This window comes from Venturia canescens, chromosome 3 (genome assembly GCF_019457755.1).
Source record: "Venturia canescens isolate UGA chromosome 3, ASM1945775v1, whole genome shotgun sequence".
NCBI classification, from domain to species: domain Eukaryota; kingdom Metazoa; phylum Arthropoda; class Insecta; order Hymenoptera; family Ichneumonidae; genus Venturia; species Venturia canescens.
Genome location: NC_057423.1, coordinates 20,129,071 through 20,146,601, shown reverse-complemented (window position 1 = coordinate 20,146,601; position 17,531 = coordinate 20,129,071). Strand labels below are relative to the sequence as shown.

General features: G+C 33.2%; 1 protein-coding gene across 12 annotated transcripts in view; it reads left to right on the top strand.

The window, feature by feature from the left end:
* The window catches only part of LOC122408384 (calcium/calmodulin-dependent 3',5'-cyclic nucleotide phosphodiesterase 1-like), an 885,001-nt gene that overhangs the window by 794,141 nt on the left and 73,329 nt on the right, over positions 1–17,531 (top strand). For 11 of the 12 annotated variants that reach the window (XM_043415134.1, XM_043415133.1, XM_043415135.1 and 8 more), the window contains 2 exons: positions 14,021–14,266; positions 14,468–14,700. In XM_043415134.1, coding sequence (XP_043271069.1) covers positions 14,021–14,266; positions 14,468–14,700 — 479 coding nt within the window. The remainder of the gene's footprint in view (positions 1–14,020; positions 14,267–14,467; positions 14,701–17,531) is intronic. The other variant, XR_006260480.1, reaches the window with a different exon arrangement.

Below are 17,531 nucleotides of genomic sequence, written 5' to 3'. Positions count from 1 at the left end.
CCTTGTTTCCTGACCATATCATGAAAAATGTGAAAAAAATCCATAAAAAAAATTATGAAACCAACTGTAAATAATTTCAACAGAACAATTCGAAAAAAATTTCACAAATCCTGAAAAAACATCACATTGAAAAAAAATAAAAATCTGTAATTATTTTGTAAAGTGAAAAAAATTCAAATAAAACATGAGAAATAAAAAACCGGAATAACGTGCTTGAAAACATTTTGAAAAACGATGCCCCATTCTTCTTATCTTATTCTAACAACGAAATCAATCGAATCAAAAATTCGATCTAAATTACTTGCAGCATTAGAATTTATGATATCAATTCGAGGCCAAGTATTTTCTACTAAATTGAAAAAAGTTACCACTTGAGTTACGTGCAGCACTAAAATTCATATCATTCGGGGACAAGTAATTTATGAGTAACTCCAAATTTCAACATTATGAAATTGTTCTGAGAAGATTTTAAATTCAAAAAAATCACATGAAACCTAAAGTCATTTGTTACTTTACGGTGACAGAGACTTATAAGAAAACCGATTCTTTCAGGATCTTCTGGTATTATTTACAAAATTCGATGTCGATTGGATCAATACAAATTATATTTAAATATGTGTTAAAAGTACTTATTCGGCCGATCACTTTCGTGCCTTTCGTGCCACTCTGGTGATTTTTTTGTGATATTGTCAGGCGTATTGGAAAACTCTATAATTTTTTCAACCAAAAAAATAACTGTTTCTGATAAAAAAACCCTTTTTTCTCCCCTTTTTTCGTAAAAAATATTTCGAGTCGTTCGCTCGAAAGCTAATACGAAACTACAACTTTTATGTGGAATCATTTTTTTCAGTTACTTCAAGTTTCCGAGATATATTCATTTGAAAAAAACGATATTTTCTAAAATTATGAATTTAAAAATCTGAAAAAATTCACATAGTTTTTTTAGTAGTACTTTGATATAACTAGTTGTGAGGTAGATCTGAGATGGTAGAAAAAAAAGTTGCCGGTTTGACAGAGAATCCCTCATATGTAATATTATTTATTTTCAATGATTTTTAGTAGACGTGGAATTTTGTACTTGTAGCTTATCGTGAGCGTCGAGTTAGAAAAAAAAATATTTCAAATGATCTGCCTTTAAAATATCAGAGGCCTGAATGTCTGCCTCTTTGATTTTCTTTATTTACAGGATTATTGTGACCATCAGCCCCGGAGGCAGGCATGAGCAAATGATTTAGTACCCTTTTTTTTAACAATTTCGAAGCGCTGTCAATTGACAACGCAGCGCTACCATGATGGCAGACGCGATCCTTAATGCTTCTTAGTGTATAATTATTCCTATCAATAACGTCTACCACGTGAGCTAATCATATAGGCCAGGAAACGGAGCTCTAAATTCCTCAGACTGTGATTCATTTCTAATCTGAAAGCCGTCAGTGCCATTACACGCGTAATGGTCCCCCAAACTTAACTGAATAATTGTGGACAAAAAATTATTATCTTTTTATTTGTTATCAACAAATTAGTGAAAGAAAACGCATTTTTTTGGGGTTTTTCGCTTATAAAACGAAAACTAATGGAGCTATGAGAAAGCAATCTATAGACGAAATGTAGAGAACAAAAATGCGAAGAGAATGAGCCCCGAAACGACCCGATCGATTAACAATTAACGGAGAAAATTAAAAAACATTAAAAAGTAGTGTTTTTTCAAAAATTTCTATCGTCGCTAATTTTAAAGATGGATCATTTTTTTTTGTACGATTGTAGGTTTCGATAGATACTTTCTTTGTGAAAAATCCAGGCCCTGTCGGATAATTAGTTTATTAGTTATAACACTCAGAAGTTGAGAGGGTCATTTTTTTCGGCAAGGCTGATCGCCTGGAGGTCGTCCAATTTAAATTTATTAAACCAATTTTGAAAGAAGTGTTCAGCTACCTACGCATATCTTCGTTTTTCATCCAAATGGTGAAGAAGTAGATGAAAAACGGGTGCAAAGAGGAGCGACAACGGCCGAGCGCGTGAAAGTGGTCGAGTGGTGGGGGTTGACAAGCAATCGCGGGGAGCGCAGTAATAGAAGCGCGCTCGGCACAAGCCATGTAAACTCACATTGGGTTATCTCAGCAACTATATGAGCTATTTCAACATATTTTTTTTCATTCCGGGGTAGCTGGACCTGCGGAAATTGATTCTGCACTCAGGATTCGTAGAAAATGACTGGAACAATGTTAATTTGGTAAATGAGGATAAAATGCTGTGGGATAAGTGTAATTTTAAAAGGCGAACAGCTTTTCTATTAAGAAACACATGAATAATTTTTATTTTTCAGTTTTTGTATACATATAATAGTAATAACACTTATTATAAATATTACAAAAGGCAGACTGGAAATAGTATTTATTGAAGTATCTTGTCATCGAATTTTGCAAAGTCCGAGCTTGTTTATTAAGAACACATTTAACAAACTTATTTTACAGTTTTTCTACAGATAAAAGTAATCAAAACGCTCATTATTAATATTACGAAACGCAGATCGGAAACAGTAATTATTAGAGTTTTATTCTTTTAGCGGATTTTGGAACCTCCGATTCGTTGACAAATTCATTCGTACTTCCACCGAGGATGCTAGTTTCAATTTCAATTAAATCATTATCCTCCATTTCGCTTTCATTGTCTGAGTGTTCTTGCTGATATTGTGCCTCCAAATTGTGACGTATGTCAGTCCATACAGTGTGCACTGCAGACCATGTTTTCTACAGCTACACGAAGCATCTATGCACCCTTTTTTACTGCAGGAACACGAAATGTGATCGAGCAACTACTTGGGAATAGGAGGATCGGTACTCTCCATCGGTATTAATCGGTTGTCCCCTAGACTGGGCCAAAAAAATTGAACAATTTTTTTTCTTGACGGTACTCTGAAAATATTGTTCATGACGATAAAAAAAAAGTTTCCAGAAAGTTTAAGCTTTTAATAATAATATTAAGAGGTGCATCATTGCAGTTATTGATTTTTCAATAGTTGCCGTGTTTTTTGCATAAAATTCGGACTTAGTCAATTTTAAAAAATTTTTTCATCTCTTATCCTTGTAGGAAATTAAATTCCCCACAAAAAAGCTCTCTTAGTAAACTTTCGTAAGACGAGCCCATTCCTTGTAATCGAGCCTTAAACATTGGTATATTTTTTCAATTTTTTACTTTGTATTCGGGATTTCCAAAATGACCTTAAATATCAATATTTTTTCAAGACCATGGATTATTCTTAAGGGAAATTTAGTGCTCTACAAAAAAGGTCTCTTCACATTTTTCGATAAACTCACTCCTTTCAAAGTTATTTGATGTTAAAGTTAATTTTTAAAGTATTTAACCGTTTATTTTGCGTCAAACATAATTGTCTCCACTTGTATCATAAATTTATAACTCAAATATTACAAATATTTTTTTTCTGGCATGCCACTAAAGTTTTTTTCAAAAAATCAAAATTTATTAGGGTATTACTTCAATCAAAAAATTGTTTATCAACAAAATCAATTTTTATTATATTTAAATTATTCTAATAGTAAAAAAAAATTGATTCATTTATCTCAATTCATTTATTTGCATACGTATACACTTTTACATCCATAAAAAAACTTGGAAAAATTTTTTTTTTTTAATTGTAAAAAAAATTATTTCACAAAAAAAAATACAGAACAATTCGAAAAAAATTTTACAAATCTTGAAAAAACGTTATATTAAAAAAAAAATAATCTGCATCTATTTTTTAAAGTGTCAAAAGAATCAAATAACAAGTAAAAAATAATAAACCGAAAAATCGCCCTTGAAATCATTTTGGAAACCGATGCCTCATTCTTCTTATTTGATTCGAAGGGCTAAATCAATTTAAAAAAATTCCATCTAATTTACGTACAGCATTAAAAACTATTATATCAATTCGAGGCCAAGTATTTTCTAATAAATTGAAAAAAGTTACCATTTGAGTTACGTGCAGCACTAAAATTTATGATATCAATCGAAGGACAAGTAATTTATGAGTAACTCCAAATTTCAACATTATGGAACTTTTTTAAGAAGCTTTTAAATCCAAAAAAATCACATGCAAGCTAGTCATTTCTTACTCTATGGTGGCAGAGACAATCGATTTTTTTCAGACTTTCAGGAGCTACTGAGATTATTCACAATATTCGACGTCGATTGGATCGATAGAAATTATGTTTAAATATGAGTTAAAAGTACTTGTCCGGCCCATCACTTTTCATTTAAATCAAATAAAAATCAATCATAAAAAAACGAAACTGTACGGGAGAATCCGGTTAAGAATTTATTGAAATGCGATTTAGGTTAGTTATGCCGAATGAAATTCGTTCGCTGGAAGAAGTGACAAGTAAAAACTGCCGTCATAGCAATACAAACTGGGGAGTTATTTTGGAAGCTTCAACATATAAAATGTGCAAAATGTTTTTTATTTGTCGATGCACAATAACATCTTTTGTATATTACAGGACAATTTGTTTCCATTCTTATGAAATTAGTGCAATTAAGAGAAAATTACTTGAAGATAACTCTCTAAATTCCCTCTGCATGAATATTTGTGCTCCAACAATTCTGAAAAGCCTTGATTTTTATTTAAATATAATAAGTTTAATGGAAAGTGATGGGCCGGACAAGTACTTTTAACTCATATTTAAACATAATTTCTATCGATCCAATCGACGTCGAATATTGTGAATAATATCAGTAGCTCCTGAAAGTCAGAAAAAAATCGATTGTCTCTGCCACCATAGAGTAAGAAATGACTAGCTTGCATGTGATTTTTTTGGATTTAAAAGCTTCTTAAAAAAGTTCCATAATGTTGAAATTTGGAGTTACTCATAAATTACTTGTCCTTCGATTGATATCATAAATTTTAGTGCTGCACGTAACTCAAATGGTAACTTTTTTCAATTTATTAGAAAATACTTGGCCTCGAATTGATATAATAGTTTTTAATGCTGTACGTAAATTAGATGGAATTTTTTTAAATTGATTTAGCCCTTCGAATCAAATAAGAAGAATGAGGCATCGGTTTCCAAAATGATTTCAAGCGCGATTTTTCGGTTTTTATTTTTTACTTGTTATTTGATTCTTTTAACACTGTAAAAAATAGATACAGTTTAGTTTTTTTTAAAGATAATGCTTTTTCAAGATTTGTGAAATTTTTTTCGAATTGTTCTGTATTTTTTTTATAAAATAATTTTTTTGCCCATTTTTTATAAAAATTTTGTTTCAAAGTTTTTTTCATGGATGGAATTATCAGCAAACGAGGGACCATCAATGTACTTGTCCCAACCTTTTTTTTCCTAGGGGAAGTTTATGGTTTTGAAGTAATACCCTAATAAATTTTGATTTTTTGAAAAAAAACTTTGGTGGCATGCCAGAAAAAAAATATTTGTAATATTTGAGTTATAAATTTATGATACAAGTGGAGACAATTATGTTTGACGCAAAATAAACGGTTAAATACTTTAAAAATTAACTTTAACATCAAATAGCTTTGAAAGGAGTGAGTTTATCGAAAAATGTGAAGAGACCTTTTTTGTAGAGCACTAAATTTCCCTTAAGAAAAATCCATGGTCTTGAAAAAATATTGATATTTAAGGTCATTTTGGAAATCCCGAATACAAAGTAAAAAATTGAAAAAATATACCAATGTTTAAGGCTCGATTACAAGGAATGGGCTCATCTTACGAAAGTTTACTAAGAGAGCTTTTATGTGGGGAATTCAATTTCCTACAAGGGTAAGAGATGAAAAAATTTTTTAAAATTGACTAAGTCCGAATTTTATGCAAAAAACGCGGCAACTATTGAAAAATCAATAACTGCAATGATGCACCTCTTAATATTATTATTAAAAGCTTAAACTTTCTGGAAACTTTTTTTTTATCGTCATGAACAATATTTTCAGAGTACCGTCAAGAAAAAAAATTGTTCAATTTTTTTGGCCCAGTCTATTGTCCCCCACTTTCCACCCCCAGTCTGTTGCTATCACATCTGCGTTCCCTAACCACAGCTGAAGTTGATAAAAAACTCTAAAGGCGTGCTGTTTAACCGCCCTTTCCGTTGGCGTTAAGGTCGACTTTTTCCGTGAACTTTGTGAAATAAAAATTATTCATGTGTTTCTTAATAGAAAAGCTGTTCGCCTTTTAAAATTACACTTATCCCACAGCATTTTATCCTCATTTACCAAATTAACATTGTTCCAGTCATTTTCTACGAATCCTGAGTGCAGAATCAATTTCCGCAGGTCCAGCTACCCCGGAATGAAAAAAAATATGTTGAAATAGCTCATATAGTTGCTGAGATAACCCAATGTGAGTTTACATGGCTTGTGCCGAGCGCGCTTCTATTACTGCGCTCCCCGCGATTGCTTGTCAACCCCCACCACTCGACCACTTTCACGCGCTCGGCCGTTGTCGCTCCTCTTTGCACCCGTTTTTCATCTACTTCTTCACCATTTGGATGAAAAACGAAGATATGCGTAGGTAGCTGAACACTTCTTTCAAAATTGGTTTAATAAATTTAAATTGGACGACCTCCAGGCGATCAGCCTTGCCGAAAAAAATGACCCTCTCAACTTCTGAGTGTTATAACTAATAAACTAATTATCCGACAGGGCCTGGATTTTTCACAAAGAAAGTATCTATCGAAACCTACAATCGTACAAAAAAAAATGATCCATCTTTAAAATTAGCGACGATAGAAATTTTTGAAAAAACACTACTTTTTAATGTTTTTTAATTTTCTCCGTTAATTGTTAATCGATCGGGTCGTTTCGGGGCTCATTCTCTTCGCATTTTTGTTCTCTACATTTCGTCTATAGATTGCTTTCTCATAGCTCCATTAGTTTTCGTTTTATAAGCGAAAAACCCCCAAAAAATGCGTTTTCTTTCACTAATTTGTTGATAACAAATAAAAAGATAATAATTTTTTGTCCACAATTATTCAGTTAAGTTTGGGGGACCATTACGCGTGTAATGGCACTGACGGCTTTCAGATTAGAAATGAATCACAGCCAAACCCCCCGTTTCCTGGCCTAATATAGGAAATTTGCTCGCCAGCTCCCTAACTACGTAGTTTAGCAGCGTTAGCAGTTTAACAATTTAACCGTTAATCTTTAGAGGACCGGGATTTGAGAGTTAAAACCGCCCTTGAAAAGTGCTCAAATTAGTGTCTGATATCACGTATCAACTATATACAAAGTTCATATCACAGGGCGAGCCGATACATCAGAACTTTTTTGTAGAGAATTTAATTTCCTACAAAAGTGAAATCATGGGAAAAATTTTTTTAATAGTTTTATTTGAAGAATACGAAAAAAAAATTCACCCCGTCATTTATATGGAAAAACGAAAATCCGTTGAGCGTCTCGCAGAATCAAATTATGGGGCTGCTCTTGCAAGAGAATTTTTGTTATATCGCCTACAAACTTTTGAGATGATAGGAGAAAACTTTTCTTGAACCACCCTAATATATATATATATATATATATAATGCCAGTATTTTACGGCTTCCTTTATCGCTAGGCACTCCAGGTACACAGCTTTTTTCTTTTTTTCTGCTTCTTTTAATTTTTTTGAAAAGTATGCCACTGGTTTTTCTTTTCCGTCTAATTGCGTCTGTTTTAGGACTGCTCCAATTCCTTGTAATTATGCATCTGTACAAATATTTATTGGTAGGTCTTGATCAAATATTGCCAGAATCGGTTGGGAGCATAGCAGATCCTTAATTTTGTCGAACGACTGTTGACACTCCTCCTCCGACTATACGAAGTTTACGCCTTTTCGTAGTAGATTATGTAATGGTTCTAATATTGTGGCACTTTTTTCTATATACTCGTGGTAAAAGTTTATTTTCCCCAGAAATTGTCTTATATTTTTCTGTGTTTTTGGTACTGGGAAATTTCTAACTGATATCAGATTGTCTTTTACCGGTCTTACGGTATTCTCTTCTATGATGTGTCCCAAGTATTTTACTGAGCTTTCTGCGAAGACACATTTTGTGAGTTTTAATCTGAAACCTTCTTTTACTATTCCTTCCAGTCGTTTCGCTAAATGATTTATGTGTTCGGTGAACGACTTCGAGAATATCAGAATATCGTCTATATAGTTGACTGCAAAACTTGTAAGTTCGTACTTTCTCAAAATATTACTCAGTATCCTTTGGAATATTGCTGGTGCCGTCTTTAACCCGAATGGTAGGCACGTCCATTGGAAGTGTCCTTCTTGGGTTACGAAACCTATCTTTCTCCTATCCTCGATTCGTAGTGGAATCGACCAGAAGGCCGAGTTTATATCCAATGTTGAAAAATATTTGCAGTTCCTCGTTTTTATCATCAGGTCTTCTATCCGTGGGAATCGTTGGGCTTGAGGAACTACGATTTTATTCAGATCTCTGAAATCTACGCATAATCTTGTTTTTTTGTTCTCTTCTTTCTTGAATGCCAGTGTTACTGGAGCTGCAAACGGGCTATATGATTCCTCTATAAGATTTTTTTTCAATAGTTTTTCGATTTGTTCATTAATTTCTTTTCTATCTTCTATGGTACATTTGTAGGGCCTCTTGCTGCAATATCTGTCGACTAGCAGGTCAATGTGGGCCTCATATTCTCTCACTTTACCTATGTCGTATTTGTCCCTTGCGAAGACCGTTTTGTATTTTCCTATTAGTTTATTTATTTCTTCTTTTTGCTGAATGTTCAACTGGCTTACCCCTATTTTGAAGTTTTCACGTTCCATATGTTCGTTAAAGTTTATTAAGAGTTTTCCTCCGCTTAGATTTTGGTTTTCGCTCTCTCTCTTTGGGTTCTTCTTCTTCCCGGTTTCGTCTGGTGTCTTCTGTGTGATTTTTAGGTTTTCGTCTTGTATTAGTTTAAATTTTTTTATCATGTCTAATCCAATTAGGACATCGTGATCAAAGTTCTCCTCAACTATCACCACTAAATCGGTTTCTTTTTCTGTTTCGAACATTTGAACTTTTATTCTAACCATGCCTTTCATTTTCTTTTCACCATTAATCGTCCGAAGCTTTGTGTTTTGTGCACCAATTTCTCCATTTTTCTGTTTTAATAATTTTGAATTTATTAAAGAAACATTTGAACCCGAGTCGTATAACCCGAATGTTTCTAAGGTATATTGTGCAGCAATAGTTTTACTTTGATTAATGGTGGGGTTTCTAGTTTTTTGTATCTGTATTGCTTAGTTCAGCCTCTATTTCCGAGCTGTTTACGTATTTTGTTTGGTTTCTCTTGTCTTCTTCATTTTTCCCTTGTTTTTAAACCAGCACGATTGCTCAGGGTGATAGCGGTTTATTTTTCCCTTTTTTTCGCATATTTGATATGGCTTTTTCTCTTGGTCTTTCTCTCATACGTTTTGGTTTGTGTATTTCTTTTTCTCGTAAGTACTCTTTTTTACCAAATGTTCTAGACTTCTGAGTTCGTTAAAAAGACTTTCCGTTTCTTTTAATGCCTCCCTGTTGATTCTATTTGTCACGAAATCTGGCAATCCTGTCGCTATTAAATCAATTAAAGTGCTGTTATCCATTGATTTATTCATTTCGAGCAGCATTCTTTCTTTTTAGTGCGTAGTCAAGTAGTGATCCGTTTACGTATTTGAATAAGATTGTATATTTTATTGGGGTCCAGCCTTTATTCGCGTACGTCTCTTTAAAATTTTCCTTCCAGATTTCCCACGCCGAGTCTAGTGTGAACTTTATGAGCATGGAGCTGTACCAGTCCAAGCACGATCCTTCCAAGAATAGTCTAAGGATTTCAATTTTTTCTTCATCTTTCTGTGCGTCTAATCTATCGCACTCTCTTTCAAATAGTTCCATCCACTGGGTCCCGCTGGAACTTTTGTTTGTAAATTTCTCTAGGACAAATTTTTCTGATAGTTTTTTTAGGTTTTTACTGTTATTACTTTCAGTCTTTTTATTGGAGAATTGTTCCAATATTTTCATTAGCATTTCTTCTGTAAGACCTCCTGTAGCCGCAGCTCGTTGTTCCTGTGTCTTTTCTTCTAACAGATATTCTTTAAATTGCAAATTTCCATCCTCGTCGATGTAATCTTTTAATCCTGCCTCATCTAGCTGTATCCGGACTTTTCTTATTTGGTGTCTTTTTTGTAGTGTGGCTCTAACTTTCTTAAAAGTGCTAGTATTTATTACCTCTGTGTGTTGTGTTACTGGTTGGTATTGCTCCGGGATAACATACGTTTTCTCTTCACTCGTAGTATTTGAAGTTAGGGCTATCCAATTTGATTTTCCATCGGAGCTTCCTTTCACCATAAATTCGAACTTTAGTTTTTCCATTTTACTTATAGACAAAATTGTCGTTTTATAATGCTAATCCGCTCTACGAGTCTAATTTTAGGTTAGGATCGACACTGATGAGTAAACGATTGTGTTGCTCTGTAACAAAGATTTATTGTTGTTATCTTTATACACTATTTACACTATTTACACTTATATTCTTACCTGTAACAAAGAAACGACAATTAAGTTTTTTATCTTCTAGTCGATCCGTTCATTCCTTAATATTAAGAATTTCAGGTTAGAATCTCCTTTCTCTTCCTGTCAACATGTGCTAATCCCCTGTGTAGTCTATTCCCTACTTTACCCACGCTACTTTTCTCCGGGCTCGAGCGCGGTAGAATTCAATTTTAAAGAAGTTTCTTTTCTTTATATATATATGTAGCCTTGTCAATACTACAAGAAAGCATGAAAGTAAAGCGAAAGAACAAAGTTATACAGTTAAATAAATCTTCTATAAAAAAGCAATGAAGCCTAACGACCAAAAAATCAACCCATATCAAATCAAAAGTGGGCTAAGATTGTTTCGTTGAACTGTTTCATGAATCCCGTTTATTTTTTAATTGGGCTGGTATTATATAGGGTGAGGCACTAACTGTTGTCATTTCGTATATCTCCGTAACTATCGACGTCACAAAAAAGTGTTTCAGACAAAAGTTATATGATGCGGAAGGGGTCATAAAATCAGACCATTTTTTATTTTGGTGGTGGCGCTGACACACAGTGAAGGTCACCTTCAGTTTTTTAAATGGTCATTCAAGATCAAAAAGTGAAATAAACTTTTTTTTCCATGTGCCCCCGATTTGGTCAGTGAATGCATAGTGTGGGATTATTGAGGACAGAATTGTAAGCCCTTATTTCATCGAAAGCAATCAATGTTAGGAAGAATACCCTTTCACGAACTATTAGGTCCCTTATTGGAAGAGATACCTTTAAAAAGCAAGGAACAGAATGTAAGATTGTTATGCCCGAACGTGAGAACAAGCGGGCTGAGAGGAAAGTAACGAATAACAAATATTAAAGTTACTAATCTCTCAGATAAACAAATAAATAATTGAGTAAAAAGGAGAAGAGATAAAAAAAGTAGATGTTCGGAATAGCTATTAAAGCGCTAGGCGCACCTATTACGGTTGCTAATATACAATATGGAATTTCAAGAAGATTGATATAGGACAAGACACAGAAACAGAATTTAAAAGTAACACGTTAACTGGTTTATTAAAGAATCGGAATTGGAGATTTAGATTACAGTCGAATAAGATCGCAGTCTACTTCCTCTTGTTTACAATCATATAACATAAATGAAATAAAAGGTGATACAGGTTTGGACTTACGGGTCGATGTTCTATGTGTAATCTGAGACGTGCTGACGCAGAGCATTGCGGGTCTCCTCGAAGACAGTGTAGTCGGCATACTCACGAACACAAATCGCGTAGTACATTCGATAAATTTGTGAATATAATATATCGAAATAATTTTTGATTTTTGGATTTTTATTATTCGTACTTTGAAGGTTTGGATATGTAAATAATTGCTTAATGAGCTCTTATTTGCCTTCAAGAAGTAAAGAAACGCTGCACCTCAGTGCCTCACTAGCCCTCGAGTAATGATGCTTGATCGCGAAGATTCGAAAACGCGTAACTATTAACTATCTTGTAAAAACCTGGAATAAGAGTCGGACTCAAGGTAATAATACCTGAGGAGCTCCGCTTAGACCGAAGATTAGCGAAAGACTAACGAATTTCGGTTGTCAATTCTCTATCGATGCTTCCGATATTAGGAAATTGCAGCGTAAGAATTTAGACCGTTGAGCAAATGCGTATGCAAAAATATAAAAGTGTGTCTAAGTGAGTGAGTGTCGTTCCGGGTTCTTGCAATGAATTGTGCATTTCGTTTACGTTTCTTAGAAGTGAAGGAACTCGAAAGTCTGAGAATCTGTGAAATACGTTTCGCAATTGACTAAAAGAGGTTTCGTATAGTAGGAGGAATTCGGTTTCACAAGAAGAAGCGATTCGTACTGAACATTTCGAAATTATACGATTTAACGATAAAATACATTTACGACAATTAATCAATATACTTTAAACTATCTAACAAGTAATTTATAAATAAATGGCTCGGCCATAAGAGGATCAACACGATGGGCGTCCGGCACATTTTTCTCTGATAGCTTGAAATGAGTTGCAAGAGAGATATCCAAATCGTTGGATTGGATGTAAAGGACTTGTATCGTGGCTGGCTCGTTCATCAGACTTGACGCCTCTAACATTTTTCTTGCCGGGATACTCAAAAGATTTCGTTTATAAAGAACGTTTAACTACGCCTGAAGATATGAGAGAGAGAATTGTTAGAGCATGTGACTCGATAAGTGCCGAAATGATAAGAAAATCTACACAATCCGTGATAAGAAGATTACATAGGCTCCAATGGTAATCACTTTGATCAAATTTTGTGGATAAAGTTCCTTTCACTTAAAAAAAAAGTTTTCGTCACCTTTTGATCTAGAATGACCCGGAACGACTTTGACCCCCGAATTTTTTTGCGCACTTTGCAATGCTCTTCAAGATAATTAAAAAAAAATGTAACGTACCATTTTAAAAAGTGGAGGTGACCTTCACTGAGCGTCAGTGCCTCCACCGAAATAAAAAAAAAGTAGTCGCATTTGATGACCCTTTTTGCACCGTACAATCTTTATCTAAAACGTTTTTTTGTGACGTCTATAGTTATCGAGATATTTGGGGTGTCAATCTCACCCCGCATAGTTCATATACAAGTTTTTTTTAAATTCATTTGAATAGCTTGATAGGAACCTTTTTATGTAAAAATACTTAGTATGTGCCTTGAGGGGTTGAAAACAAAGATATCCTTCCCTCGAAGCTTCAATGGAAAATTTACTACTCTGAAAGAATACGATAACGCCAAAGTTCAGGTGCTTGAAACAAATTTTAATATTACTCAAGCAATTTTCCTGTTTTTATCTATTTTCCGATAGAAATCTGTTTCGATTTTGGCTATGAATTCTATAATTTTTAAAGATTTTCTTTATGCTTACTCTTCGAGATGGTTCACTTTTCAGGGAAATCTTACAAAGAGGTTACTATAGTTAGTCCAGATTTCTAATTTCTAGTTGATGGAAATATTTACCACTTTTATATTTTTGGTTCATATGTTGATGCGAGATCGTCATTTGGTATGTGATATGAATTGAAAATCATGTGCATGAAAAATACAGGATAATTGAATAATAATTGTTCAATAAAATATAAAATTGACGGCCATTAAACATTCATTGAATTCACGGTTCATATGTGGTAGTACAAAAAAAATAATTAATAAACTGTTTGCAGAAATGCGCCAAACTCTATTGGAATAATCGAATTCTAACAACATCAGGGTCTAATGGGAAAATTTGTTTTTTCTGAGTGCTAAAAAAATGTCATTGTATTTGTTAAATGAAATAACATACGAACTCCTTTTGAGAACCAGCAGAAAATTAGGTTAAACCATCTTAATTTCGAAATGATTACTTTTTCTTCAAAGGAATAATATTTTCTATGGAAGAAAGAAAAAATATCAATTTTTTTTAAACACCCCAATGTACTTGCGTTAGATATACACAATTTCTCGAATCGTCTTATATAATTTGTTTGTCTGATTTACCTATATATCTTTATGTCCTTAGGATCCTGCGAGAGGATGAATGCAATATTCTACAAAATCTTGCCAAGGAAGAATTCCGTGAATTTAGGTCATTGGTCATCGACATGGTTCTTGCAACAGATATGAGTTTCCATTTTCAACAACTGAAGAATATGAAAAATCTGTTGAGTCTGGCCGAGTCGAGTGTTGACAAAAGTAAGGCGGTCAGCCTGGTTCTTCATTGTTGTGATATATCACATCCGGCTAAAAGATGGAATCTTCATCATCGGTACAAATACAGATTCATTCTTCATCCATGATCATCATGAAAATATCCAAGAACAAGGAATTTTAGTTCGGATAACAACATTTTTTCGCCAAGTCACAGAACCTTCCCCATATCGTTGTATCGCATTACCGAATATACCAATATTGAAGATGTACCTGTTCAGTTGCTCTTCTGAATATTTACCGTTATTTTTTCTTCTAGATGGACGATGCAGCTGCTCGAAGAGTTCTTCAGACAAGGTGACAAAGAACAAGCTCTTGGGCTGCCATTTTCACCACTTTGCGATCGAAACAACACTCTCGTTGCAGAGTCACAAATTGGGTTCATCGAATTTATCGTAGAACCAAGCATGCAAGTGTGCAGTGATATGCTGGAAACGGTTTTAGGACCTTTGAACAATTCAAAAGAACGAGATTCTGAGGATCCCAAGAATGGTAATTGTCAAAATGAAAAATAAATATCACGTATTTTTAGTGAACTGAATCCCCATAAAAAAATGTTTAAAAGTAAAAAAATTACGCCAAGTATTAAAAAATCGCAACTTTGCTGATAATGTTATTTATGTGGGTAAGGACAGTGCGAAATATTAATTCAAAAAAAGTTAAACTTTATTCAAGAAGATAATTAATATTATGAAAATTATGAGATTAATAATCGTTAGGAGACGCGACGTTAACTCGATGCTCGACGTTGTTCGACTAACTCCCCTCCTCCTCTGTCGCCTAATCTCTGGCCCCTCAGGCTCGTAATCCTGAGCTCTGGGAACCCGTTCCCACATTTATTATATTTTTTCCACTAATTATTCATTTTGTTCCTTTACAAGAATATGATCATATTAATTCAATCAAGCCAAGTATTAGTGATGTTTGTTTTTATGACTTTCTTTAAAAATCTAGAAAAAAATCAAGCTTTTGAATAAAAACTTAGCATGCATGGTTTTTGGCTAAAATTGTTCTTTACGAATTTCGAGCAACTCAATCCGAATCAGTGGCTAGAGTCCCGATCACGCATACTTCCGCCAAAAAATAGTTTTTACATGCTTTGAACATGCATTATTCATCTTAAACTGTACAAAAAAAAAGATCTGTATATTCTTTATTCAATAAACTAGAAACTAGGGAAAATTGTATAAAAAACTTGAACATAAAACTATCGCAGGCATGATTGTTCTTTGGTTTGAATTTTGCTTAATTGAATTTTTTTTTCATTTTCTGCAAGTAATATGAGAAGGGAAAAAATTCTTCAATCTTAAACCGTCCTTCTCTTGTAATGGATTCTCCTCTCTTCGAACGACCAATGCAACAGGTTGCAACTTTTATCATGCCTTTAACAGCGATTTTCCGCCATTTTTTCGGTTTTTTGAAATTTACTCAAAATTTTAGAGATATATTGGCCAATCTGACCCCGTATTCGGGTTCAGTAGGCCGAATTTCGTAGAGATTGATGGGTCCGGTTCCAGGTACTTATCACTTTTTTTTGTATGCCGGTGCAATTAGAGAAAAAATATAACAAATACAATTTTAAACAAGAATGCAACTTTTCAATACTGGGCGTAATTTTTTTACTTTTAAAAAGTTTTTTATGGGGATATCATTTGCTTTTGAATTGGACAATATAAACATATTTAACAAATTTCAAATAGAATAATTCTACTCCATTATCATCTATTCAATCAAGCTCGTAGCTCAATAGGTCAATGAGGATGGTCAATCGCAACAGCTAAAATCTCAAGTTTATTAACTTCGAATGATAATACCCTAGGGAAAAAAAGGTTGAGACAAGTACATTGAAGGTCCCTTGTTTCGTGATGATATAGAAAAAAATTCAAAACCAGGAAAAAAGTTGGATAGAAATAAAAAACCAAATATAAAAACAATGGAAAAAATGTTATTCAAATTTAAAAAAAAGTATAAATCAGGAAAAAAATTCTATAAAGAGAAATAAAAAATTTTTATTTTTATTCATAAATATTGAACAAATTGAAAAATTTACTATCCAAGTTACGTACAGTGGAAAAATGTATGATATAAAATGGAGGCCAAGTTTTTATTGATAATTTGGAATATTTACTGAAAAAATCGGAAACTCTAATTGAAAAATTGACGTTTCAATCATAGGAGCCACTAATTATTCATAATAATTATTTTCGAGAAAAAACAAGTTCATGAAAAAAAAGTTATAACGGAAGTTACGTGCAGTACAAAAATTTATTATATCAATTCGAGGCCAAGTATTTTTATTATCAGAATAACATGTATTTATTTAAAAGTTATCGACATTCACGTACTGAATCATTGACTAAGTCATTCAATTTTAACGTCATGAAATTGTGTTTTAATAAGCGTTAAGAATCCTCTTCGGGCTCCGAACGTTTCATCGAAATTACAAAAAAATCAATGGCCATAAAAAATCCCAAAATCTTGCTCCCAATAATAAGAAAAATGTCAACCCATTCCTTTTTAACCAGAACATATGAAAATCGTTAAAAATTTACATCAAAGTCATTTGTTATTTTAATACGGTACAGACTTTAAAAACCGATTCCCGTCGGACTTTCCGAATCTCCTGGTATTATTCACAACATTCAACTTCGATTGGATCGGTACAAACTATGTTCAAATACGTCTTAAAGTATAACTGGATGGATAGCTCGACCAAAAATTATATCTGATTGGAATTTCTGTACTTCGTGATGCATTAAAAATCTGGAAAAAATCAACAACATTTGGAAAGCTATGAACAACAATTATCAATAATAATATTGTCCAAAAGCGAATAACTAACTATTTGGACAATTAATTATTCAATGATTCTGCGGTGACCTATTGTTTTTTTTTTTTACGAAGTGTATATTTTTCCAAATGCTCATGAATTTTTTCAGAATTTTCGTGGATATTTGAAATTTCTTCAAAAAATTTTGAAAAATTTGAATTTTGGATATGTTTTAGAAGACATATTTATCATCAGTTTTGAAAAGTCTCAAGGTTACTGGATCAAAAATGTACAAATAGAGCCTCTTAAAAAATTTAAAAAAGGGAATTTCAAAAATCCACGAAAATTCTGCAAAAAATCGAAATTTGCTAAATTAGTTAATAAATTAGTTAATAAGTTCCAAATGTTACTAAATTTTTTCAGATTTTTATTGCATCACGAAGTACGGAAATTCCGATCAGGTACAATTTATCGGCTGGGCTATCCATCCAGTAATACCTTAAACGTACTTGTCCGGCCCATCACTTTTTATTCAAATTGCTCATTCGAAAAA